Genomic DNA, 11860 nt, shown 5'->3' with positions numbered 1-11860 from the left:
ATTGATTGGATATAATTAGTTTTTGCTTATAAATGGTGGTACGAACATCATAATGGCCATTTGTACAAAATCAAAATTTTCGGATAACAATTTACTATAAAAAATCTGCAGTTTTTTCGGAAGAATGGAAGAAAAATCGACATGCTTCTCTCATATATGTGATTCTTGTGTAGGCCTTGGAGAATATAATATTTTGAATCCCATGGAAAGTGTTTGGAGTGGTGCTACAATAGGGTTAGCAAATTATTTAAATCAAATTTATTTTTAAGCTAATTCTTTCAATCATTTTTTGTATTTAAGCTTGAAAGCCCAAAATCGGGTGGCTCTCAAAAAACCTCTTGGCCTTCAAATTTTCAAAACCCTAAAAAAATTGAAAAACATCAATAAATATACAAAACAATACCTAGAGAACATGCGACGAGGTCACCCTTTCGAATCCCTGTCATGGACAATTATAATAAAAAATGTGGACTAGAGAAATTGCACAAACTGTTATCTCTCTGATAGCAGTTGGAGAAACGCCATCACCATCCTTGGACTGCTTGAACTTTATTATGGCAATGTAGATGCCCTTGTTGCTCTGTAATTTGCTCTACACAAGAAAAATAAGGTCATATGTGCCCTCCCCAATTCCGCACATCATTGATAATGCTACAGATTAAGTAAATCAAAGAATGGGAAATCCTTATCGCTTAGAGATTTCATGCTTTCAATTCCAAGGTAAATAGACTTATTCATATTGACCTCACTTTGATTTTGTCCGGAGACCATCACTTCGCTCACAAGTTATGTGATTGAAAAAGTGATTTGCATTAATGTACTAAGAAGAATGGAAGTGATCCTAAGTCTTGTCTTGCTCAGATTACAAGTGTTCGGTAAGTAGCAACGTGGAAGATGGGGAGGTTTTACGTTTCCAACACCTGACTTTGCAACAGACTGAGAACCGCCCCTGCTAATCCTGCATAGCTCAGAGCAATGTCTTGACAAAAGTGCCTTCTCTTGTGTTGGAAACATAAATCGTAACTAACATCCCTGCAACCGAAAACATGATAATTGCTGAAATTTGATTGGTTGATTGTGTGAAGTTTAATCATTGTTTAAACCGGACCCTCAGCAATAATTCCTAGCGGGACAGGAACTAACGACTTACTATAGTAGAAAATACTACCAAAAACATCCAAAACAAACCTTTATTAGTTCGTGCCCCCATGGATTTTGGGGAGGGTTTGCATTAAATAGTTATTTAACCATGTTTGCACATCCAATAACATCGCTTAGTTTTTCCTTTGCAAAACTTCAATTCAATATTCCTTACAGAAATGTGATCGGGCTTTAGCTGCTGTCTGTCACATGTGTGTTTTGGCAGGATCTTGTTGGAGGATGCAGAGGCATTCTAAGATTCAATGCAAGAGGACACACAGATATAGAGGAAGGGGGCGAAAACCAAAATCTTGGGATTGCCGTTTCTGTAGGACGCTGGACTGGGCGGTGTAAATTTCTAAGACTCTCTATAGACTGCAGTTTCCAGTTGGTGGTTAGGGTTTGAGTATTGTTTACATGTTTCTCTGAGGTGGCGATAATTCTGGAATCAGACTAAAAGAGGACATATTCAGAGGCTATTGAGCAAAGAACAGGGGAAGAAGCTGATTTTCGCATATCAAAGGAGATCATGGTAACCAATTCCCATTCTAGAAAAGAAAATCTGAGGGTAAGCAAAAGGAGAGGACTACAAGCTATTCAATCTGTATAAGAAGAAGCCAAGATTTTCCAATGACAATGGGCAGCTAATTGTAGGCGATAATGAGGATCGGGCTAAGATTAGCTGCCCTTTAATGGGTGCAAATTGTTTGGACGATTTTTAAGGAAGTCAATCACAAGCATTATGACCGAGAGGTCTGCAGGCATTTTATTATCGGCCTTTCTTGACATGACAACTTCTAGCTAACGGTAACCGTTTTTAACACCCTAATTGTTTTTCAAGCTCTGTTCAACTATCTGTATAATTCACTGAAAAAACTTCCACATCTTCCATCTCAAGAGGGGACAGGGTTTTAAACTTTACTAATTTTTTCTTTCAATTTTTGTTAAATTTATATTGTCTATCATGCAATCATGACTTTCCATGAGGTCACATTTCTTAGAGGTATTCTGTCGAACACAGTAAGTGCGTCTATGCTTCCATATGTTGCTTGCCTGTCTACAGAGCATTTCAAACTATCATTTCTGTTAAATATCCCTCCTCCATCTTACTTTGATGGATGTCTATACCGTGTTCCAAAGCTCTCCCATTTTAGCAAACCCAGGGAGGATCTGGGTGAAGGTTTTCGAATTTAGCTTTACGCTTCCAATTATATTTGGCTGGAAGTTTCTAAAGCTTTTTCAACGAATCTATTTTGTGCATATCTTGCAGTCATTCCATTCCAGGAGATGACATCTCGTTAAGGCATTATGTCAAACGGTTGACATGCCTTGTCTGTAGTTTCAAATTTTGCTTACATGTCTACGAGGCATTTGGTTGAAAGACATCACATACCACTCAAACCCTTTCTTATAGGTTTCATCTTCAAAATTGTAACCTACATTGCAACAAGCAACACCAATACATGCAAGATTCCCAACAAATATGGTTTTTCCCAGTGAAACAATGATCGGGGAAAAATCGCGATCGATCGCGATTAATCGGGAATCGCAGAGGGTCGCGTTTTTTTCCCCGAAAAAATCGCCAAATACGCGTTGACCGCGGGTCAACGATTTTTTCCCGTTTAAACGCGATTAAGCCCGATTAATCGACAGGTATTAATCGGAAAAAATAAAAATCGCAATTATTTGCACGAAAACCCTAAAAACACGAAAAAGGTGCAAAAGTTTCGGAAAAAAATCTACAAATGGACGCCGCCTCCCTACTGTTTTTCGTCCAAAGTTTGCAGGTGGGAAATTTGAAGTCTGTTCGTAATTATTGGGGCTTCCGATTTTCCGAGATTGATTGTCCGAGAAGGAGATCACCAAGCCGGACTGTTTCTTACAGTTTAGCGCGCCATCACTGCATTCATCGAGCCTTCCAGGTAGGGTATTTACAGTTAAATTTTTGTTTTACAAATTTTGTTTTTATAGATTTTATTTAATATTATGTTCGTTTTATTTAATTTCTTAGTTTAAACTTTATTTAATTTCTTAGTTTGTTTTAACAGTATATTAAATTTAACTGTTAAATATACTGTTAAATTTAACAGTTAAATTTAATATACTGTTTTATTAAATTTAACAGTTAAATATATTTAACAATATATTAAAATTTAAATATACTGTTTAATAATTTAACTGTTAAATTTATTATACAATATACAGTATATTTAATAGTTAAATATTAACTATTAAATATATTGTATATTGTCTAATAAATTTAACAGTTAAAGTTAAACTATATAATAAATATAGTTTAATTTAATTTATTAGTTTGTTTTATAGAATTATATTTAACAGTATATTAAATTTAACTTTTAAATTTAATATACTGTTACATTAAACTTAACTGTTACGTATATTAACATGCTGTTAAAATTTAATTGTTAAATTTATTAGTATATATTTAACAGTATATCAAATTTAACTGTATATATTTAACAGTATATTAAATTTAATATACTGTTAAATATATACAGTTAAATTTAATATACTGTATAAATTTATTAGTATATATTTTCAGTATATTAAATTTATTTACTGTATATATTTAACAGTATATTAAATTTAACTGTATATATTTATATACAGTTAAATTTAATATACTGTTAAATATATACAGTTAAATTTAGTATATATTTAACAGTATTTTAAATTTAACTGTATATATTTAACAGTATATTAAATTTAATATACTATTAAATATATACAGTTAAATTTAATATACTGTATAAATTTTCAGTATATTAAATTTAGTAACTGTATATATTGAGCAGTATATTAAATTTAACTGTATATCCCTCAAAAGTTTAAGATTGAGTGTAATGTTTTTACAGATCTGATTCTTGATAATGCCGCGTCAAAAAGACTTTGCATGGACACATTGCACAGCAGTTCCGGGTAGCACGAAGGTCAAGTGCAATTGGTGTCTAGAAGAGATCAGTGGTGGAATTTATCGTTTCAAATGGCATTTGTCCAAAGAACGAGGAAATAACACCGTGATATGCAAGGCATGCCCTACAGATGTCTCGTATCAGGCGAAGCAATCTCTTGACGGGATTGCTGAGAGTAAGGCCAAAAAGGCAAGAATTGGGGTTGAACTAGGTTCTAGTTCTGCAGATCCCAGGATGAACCATTTGGGTGAGGAGGATGGTGAAGATGGGAGTTTCAAGGAATCTGGGTCGACACATAATTCTATAGCACGTGGACCAAACACAGGTGGAGGAAACACTAATGCTTTCTTCCAACCTCGTACCACAGCAGGATCACAAACCACTTTGGAGAGTACAGGATGGAGGAAAACTGTCACTGAACAAGCAAAGAAGGCAATTGCTAATTATTGGTACTCCTCTCACACGGCATTTCATGCTTCCAGAAATCCATATTGGCAACCCATGATAGATGCTATTGCAGCTGTAGGTCCTGGGTTTCAAGCCCCATCTTGTGAATCATTAAGGGTTGGTATGCTGAAAGATGCAGTAGAGGATGTTCAAGATGTTGTTAAACAACATCGATTGCAGTGGGCTAGAACTGGTTGCAGCATCATGTCAGATGGTTGGACAGATAGAAGGAACCGAACTCTCATTAACTTCCTTGTCTCTTGTGAGATTGGCACTGTTTTTTTGAAATCTGTGGATGCATCTAATATGATGAAATCCACAAATGCATTGTTTGAGATGTATGACGTGGTAGTTACAGATGTAGGGCCACAAAATGTGGTTCAATTTATCACAGACAATGCTGCTGCTTGTGTTGCTGCAGGGAGACTTCTGACAGATAAATATCCTTCCATGTTTTTTACACCATGTGCAGCACATTGCCTTGATCTAACCCTAGAGGACATTGGAAAAATTGAATGGGTTAAGGCGGCATTTCAGAAAGCTCACAAGGTTACCAAATTTATTTATAATCACACAAGGGTTTTGGCTATAATGCGCTCTTTCACAGGTGGCAAGGAGCTAGTTCGACCAGGAGTGACAAGATTTGCAACATATTTCCTTGCATTACAAACATTATGTGAACAAAAAGGTAATTTGAGGCGAATGTTTGTTTCAGCTGAGTGGATGGAGTCTAGTTTCACAACTCAAGCAAATGGCATAGCAGTGGCAGAGTATATGTATTCTACCACATTTTGGGAATCTATTGAACAAATTGTAGAATTTTCAGAGCCTTTAGTAAAAATCTTGAGACTAGTGGATGGAGATAAACCCCCTATGGGATATGTGTATGAGGCCATGGATAGGGCCAAGGAGGTGATAAAGAGTAAGCTGGAAAATAACAGGGATAAGTATATGCCGTTGTGGGACATAATTGATAGGAGATGGGATGGACAAATGCACACTCCTCTCCATGCTGCAGGATATTTTCTCAATCCTCTGTTATTCTATAAGACTGACTTCCTAGAAATTGATGCTGAGATCAAACAAGGCTTCTTCAAGTGCATGGAAAAAATGTTTCCTGACTTGGAAAAATTTGATGCGGCTACGATAGAGCTGGAAATGTACAAGCATGCTAAGGGCTTTCTCTCTTCTAGGGCTGCTATACAAAGCAGAAAGACAATTCAACCAGGTAGACTCTATAAACTTTTGACAATCTCTTTATTTTGCCAACCACTAAGTTTGTTAAGATTATAAGATATTCTTAGTCTTACAATATCATCTCCATATAATGTGTTTTTCAGCTGCATGGTGGGCTTCTTTTGGAGATGAAATACCAAATTTAAGGTGGATGGCGGTGCGTATTTTGAGCCAACCATGTAGCTCATCAGCTTGTGAGCGTAATTGGAGTGTGTTTGAACACATACATTCTAAGAAACGCAACCGCCTATCACAACAACGGCTGAATGACTTGGTATTTGTTCATCACAACCTCCGCTTGAAGATAAGGAAATCTCAAGGTGAGAATATTAATATATAGTTGCAGTTTTTTGAATTGTATTCACTATTCATTGATTTTTCATTTGTAAGGGAAACACTAATTTCTACATGGGCAAAATCAGGAACTATTGAGGAATGCTTGCCAATTGACCTCGATGAGATATATCCAGAGTGCGAGTTGATTGCTGCTGATGATGCTGATGATGATGATGATGATGTTGATGATGATTATGTTGTTGCTGATCGTCCGCTTGTGTCTGAAGATTTTGATATCATGAGGCAAGCCAACTTTCGTCCTGAATGGGTTGAAGGAATTAGGACAGGCTCTTGCCCAGGAGCTTCATCATCAGGGCCTCCTGCCCTCTAGCATGTCATTGCCTACATTTGAGATTTTGGAATTTTGTACTTAATTTACAGGTTGACTTTGTTCAAAGTCACAAACTATATTGTAATTGACATTTTGACATCTATCACCATCTAGATATTATTTATGGTGTAGTATATTTTGTGGAACGTAATCAGTGATATGAATATAAGCAACGAAAATCTATTTCTTGCAATTCATGTTTTCAAGTGTCTATTTTATTTGCCTACAATATCTCTATGCCATGGAAATACCCTAAAATATATTAAAAAAGTAGTTTTTGATTGTTTTTCTGCAATTTTTTATGTTTTTTTGTATATCCGATTTTTTCCCGATTTTTTCCCGATTTTTTGAAAAAATCTTATACTTTTGTTTTGCCGATTAATTCCCCAAACGATTATTGTTTCTATGGTTTTTCCTATATCATAGATGAAATGATTTTCATCTTTTAGTTTCTAGCGAAGTTGAAGTGCTCAATTCACATGAATACGGTTTCCACTAAACTGTAATAATTGGTTTCTGGCATTCGTGAAGAGCAAACGTCAAAGCTGTCATCTTTTAGTAGATTGTCTCGTTGTGGGTGGCAACCGATGACATTGTTGATGAGCTCATGTAATGCCCTGTAATTGTAATAGTTAGAAAATGTAGTTGAACTAAATACTTAGTTGGTAGGGCATGAACAAGGTTGCAATTATTTGCAAAGAATTTTTTGTACTGACCAACAAAGTTTCGTCTGATTTCACAAGTGGGATCCTTCCAACCGCCATAAGAAGTCCTAGGTGTAGACAATTCTGACGTATTTCTGAAACTCCAGGCTAGATTATCCACATCCAGAAGCACTAAAATCTCCAAGTTAGTGTCCTGAGCAGTACCATTTAGGGAATCTAAATCAAAGGTTTAGTATAAGAAAATCTTTTCAAAATCTCCATAACTGCACAATTAACTATACTTTCTTAAAATTTTAAAATCTGGATGTTGAGATCAAAGATAACATACTTTGCTATCTTTGCCTTATGTTTTAGTTCCACTTTGGTGACCAGTCCCTTAAGTGTTTCCTAGGGTGCATTCACTCAAATGTAATATTGCATATTTTTTTGGTGCCATAAGTGATTTGCACAGTAAAGTTGTTAGATAGAACAAATATAAAGAGATTTGAATTTAGCACAGAAGCTCAGTTGAACACAATTCTAAGTGATAACAACCATTTTAACTGATAATTGCAAAATGCACAAAGGGTTTCAAAATTATATAGAATCTGGGTATATGGAAGAATGATTTTCAGTGCAGCACCATTAGGACAGTGTCAAATATGTAGAACATAATATTATGTGGGAGAAGATAGAACTCATGGCTTTCTCTGCATGGCCTTTTGAAAATTTAAGCTCTTTGTTTTCAGAAGAAAAAGTTTCTCAATTCTTACAGCATATATGGTTGATTTTCTTAGTGCTTTTTTGTGAGATCTTTTTAGGGATTCAATATCGGAACTACCCACTTACATGTGACAAGAGCACACTTAAAGAGCCCTACCAAGCTTATCTTCGCTACTATCTTTATGTAACTGTATCTACAAGAGAAGTTGCAAAAAACCATTTTGCAGATCAAATGAATAGTGGGGCTACTTTGTTAATGAAACAAAGAATGCTTTCCTTATTGGTGTAAATTGCTTTTGTACAGAGTTTATTTCTTGCCTATACAAATTTCCATGCAGGCAACAATCCTAACATGAGCTCAGATGTTGTACAATACAACTATAAAGGTTTGGCATGGATGCCTTGAGAAGAAAACTATCAAGAGAATTCAACAGTTTCTATTAGACTTCCATGCAAGTGTGATGATAGTGATAATGCGTATTGGAAGTACGTATCATATTTATCTCAGACTAATGATGTTACCAGTGATCTTGTTTTACAGTTTGGTTCAAATCTAACTCTTTTCTTAGCTCTAAATAACTCGATTTCTAAAGAGAATCCTTTAAGTGACAACGAAGTTATTTATTATTTTCCTGTTAAAGAAGGTATAATGTCTAATCATTTCTTCAAAATTGAATTATTTTCTCATTGAGAAATCATTCCTTGTTCAAAGGGCTTTTTGTCAGATAATTTTTTTAGTAATACAATTAGTTTTATAAATTGAGAAATCAATATTTTTTTGGATGACAGAAATGTCTACAATTGGCTTGAAGCTTTTACATGTCTAAAGAAAATGACATTTCTATAATCATCCCAAAGTTCGCCAGCTATGACTAGTATCATGTGATATGCCCTGATGCTGCTTACTCAGTTCTGCACTGAGTTCTCATCCATTGGTCACTAAGATGGTTTACAAGGTTGACCAAACTGTATCTGCAATTTTTTCAACATACGTATATGCAAGGTTCTAAAGTAAAGCTATATTGCGCAGCAATTATTTCTTATGTTTTAAAATATCTTTGTCTCTAAGATGGTTTACAAGGTTGACCAAACTGTATCTGCAATTTTTTTACCATACATATATGCAAGATTCTAAGGTAAAGTTGTACTTTACAGCTGTAGGCTTCAATTTGCAAAGGGACCCGCGGTTGTAATGTGCAGTGCAGGGGCATATGCAAGGCACAGGGGTCTGCTGCTTATGTGGAAGCCTTACAGACGTGAGACAATGTTTTATCAATGCACCACACTAAATGAATAAGCCCAGGTCTTAATGCTACGGGTAAAGTGTCTGTGCCACGCGAGTTCAAGGAAGCAGTGAGAGGGTGCAATGGTCTTAATATTAAAGTTTTATTTTAGAAATGGTTTCCCAAAAAGCAGATACCAAACAAGGATTTTGTTTGGGGGAATCATGGGTAGTTTCTATCAAGATAGAAGGAGGCATCAGATTGTTGTCTGAGAATCTAAAATGATTGGATAGCAATTGATACTCCAGCACATTTAAATTGGAAGAATTGTTCTGCTTCTTTGAATGACTATCATCAGGCATTAGATATGGATGAGGTTTTGGCTCGGTAAGAAGAGGATTGCTTTCTTCATGATTTCCCATGAAATCAGGATGTGCTAGATTACTTCGGGTAGTCACTTCCATGGGGAGTTTAACGCTAGTTAATAATTCTAAGAAAAAGTGGCTCGTCACAGGACCGAGACAGAAAACCTTCAGTTGGAGGCTTGAGAAACGATTGATGAAGGTTCCCACCGGGCAATGGAAAGCCTGCTTCTTGAGTCTAATTTTTTCATGTGCTTTTTTGTCGGGCCTGCCCTTCGGCACTCTGTATATTTGGCTTTTTTATAGTGGTCTTCTTTGTGTTAGTGGGTTGTGATCTTTATTCTGATGTTGATATTCAGTCATGTCGTATGGGTCTTTCCTTAGTTATCTGAGGTGCAAATAATTTTATGGTTGTATCTGTAAGCATGTTTTCTTCTGGTTTGGGTGAGGGCCACTGTAGATCCCTCTCTAATTGATCTAAAAAACATTGCGTAATCGAAAAACACAAGAAAGATTGATTTAGTTTTCTAAATTGCAAAATTAGTTATATTTTACTTTAACTATGAAAAAGCACAAGGAATATTACTTTGTATTTCTAAATTGCAAAATAGATATCTGTTGCTTTAGACAAAAAACAGAAAATGTCATCAATCATAGTTCCCCACTGAAAAAATAGTACCTTATTTCATGCCCAACAAAATATAGCACTGCTAGCAGAAGTGGAGGTTTTTTGTATTTGCTTTGCAGCGACGAAGTGCAGCCCAACTACAGCTAATCCATGCCGAGATGAAGCACATGATCTAAACCCTTTACTACTAATAGTTTTCATAATGTTGTCAATCTACTGTCGAAGTGATATGAGCTTGTGCATGTTCTGTACATTGCAATAAAGACCTTCATTTTTGACACTGTGAGTGTGCACAAAGTTCATCGAAAATTCATGTTTTGTCATACGCTAACATTACCCAGGCATGCACAAGCTCATAGTTTTAGACTATCAAAATTATACATATGAACTCCTTTTCTGATCATCTGTCATAGAATCATATTCTTCTCAGTTTTCATATGAGAGTGAAACATGCTCACCAATTAACTGGGCAAAGACTTGGTTGCCTGTTATTAGCCTCTATCCATGGGTGCAGAATTTCAGAGAGAAAACCAACATTATTCTATTAGTCTTCACACAAAACTCAAAACCAAAACAAATCACACAAAATCCAAAACTGGTTTGCCAGTCTTTGGCAGGAACTTCACTGCCTTGCAGTCCTTGTTATTTATAGCTTAATAGTTCATCAACAGCAATACTAATACCATGGAAATTTTTACTAAAATTGAGAGACACACACAACGTACTTCATCATGAATTGGTGAAGGGTTACGTGGTAAACTGGAAAAAAAATAACTATCAAGTGTCTAAGCATGTAAAAAACCATAGCCTCATAAAGTTTCCAATTAAAGCTATTCACGTATTTAACAAACAATAAATTTATTTTCTCATTGCGGCTTGTTTATTGCATTCCATAAGCTTAACTATATCTTAAAAAATATCATTTTCTTCGTTTTCCTCTTGTTTTCTTTGTCCTCGTGTGTGCCTAGATCGTACAGCACATAATGATCATGATAGTCTCTGTTGTTTTGTTGAGAATCTCTTTGCAGGACATATCCATTACTGCAATTAGTTTGAGGGCTTCTTTTTTATTTATTCCTTCATCTTTATTTTTATCTTCATTACTATCCTTTTCTTCAACATTATCTTCAGATGCTGTGTTAATTGTTTTCCATTCTAGCCTTTTCTTCAGATGTTCTTAGCCTTTTTGAGGTCAATGTCTAATCTAGATCTTTTTTCCCCTGAACATCTTATTCTCTTTAAATTTATCTCTGATTCAGCCTTTTCTACTACTCCTGACTTTCTTGCTTCATCATCCTCACCATCCTTCTGCAATAACATCTTATGTATTCATTTGTGTTTTTTATGAATTTAATTCATTATCATTTTTACAAAATTAGCAAGTGCAAAAAATTATAAAGAAGAATAATGGTACATAACACAAAGATTTTACTAAAATATCTTTCATATTGATTCTTAAGAACTATAGAGTTACAAAAATCTCAAAACTATACATCAAAACATGACTTTGAGTAGCAAAAAAAAAAATGGGTTGCAGAGTTCTAATTGAAGACAACTTACTAAATATAGTAAGTATGACTCGCACAACTACATGTATACCACATGTCAAAATTTCTATTTATAGTAAGTCTCAAAAAAATTTGCACCTCCTAACAAGACACCTCTCATTGTGTCACCTAACGGCGATCACCTAGTAAGACACTAGATGAGAATCCATGATGACTCAACCACATCTAGATGAGTATCCAAAATGACTCGAAAATCCAAAATGACTCAACCACATTTAGATGATAATCCAATTTAGACTTCACATTCCAACAATCATTAGTGGTATAATCATATTCTTGCTTACCTTCC

The 11860-nt window shown here is 35.1% G+C and overlaps 1 protein-coding gene and 1 long non-coding RNA gene across 3 annotated transcripts; both read left to right on the top strand.

Moving 5' to 3' along the window:
- Positions 1-533: 533 nt before the first annotated feature.
- Positions 534-10028, top strand: LOC131037273 (uncharacterized). Of its 2 annotated transcripts, none has more exons than XR_009104195.2 (3): positions 534-1947; positions 8580-8793; positions 8946-10028. It is a non-coding gene; the product is annotated as an uncharacterized LOC131037273 (long non-coding RNA). The 2 variants fall into 2 exon arrangements; XR_009104196.2 differs by having other exon boundaries at positions 982-1947; positions 8580-8746; positions 8946-10001.
- On the top strand, positions 3952-6569 carry LOC131876374 (uncharacterized). The gene is made up of 3 exons (XM_059221575.1): positions 3952-5748; positions 5861-6076; positions 6179-6569. The coding sequence occupies exons 1-3, from the start codon at positions 4032-4034 to the stop codon at positions 6421-6423; spliced, it is 2178 nt and encodes a 725-aa protein (XP_059077558.1). The 5' UTR covers positions 3952-4031; the 3' UTR covers positions 6424-6569.
- Positions 10029-11860: the final 1832 nt, after the last annotated feature.

The sequence above is a fragment of the Cryptomeria japonica genome, chromosome 5 (assembly GCF_030272615.1).
Source record: "Cryptomeria japonica chromosome 5, Sugi_1.0, whole genome shotgun sequence".
NCBI lineage: Eukaryota > Viridiplantae > Streptophyta > Pinopsida > Cupressales > Cupressaceae > Cryptomeria > Cryptomeria japonica.
Note: the sequence above shows the minus strand (reverse complement) of the source record. Positions and strands in the feature narration are given on the sequence as shown.

Bases quoted from the DNA above. Each gene is read 5' to 3' on its own strand.
- LOC131876374 (XM_059221575.1), top strand. From the start codon at position 4,032: ATGCCGCGTCAAAAAGACTTTGCATGGACACATTGCACAGCAGTTCCG. The intron at 5,749-5,860 runs GTAGACTCTATA...TGTGTTTTTCAG, and splicing joins CAGAAAGACAATTCAACCAG to CTGCATGGTGGGCTTCTTTT. The intron at 6,077-6,178 runs GTGAGAATATTA...GGGCAAAATCAG, and splicing joins GAAGATAAGGAAATCTCAAG to GAACTATTGAGGAATGCTTG.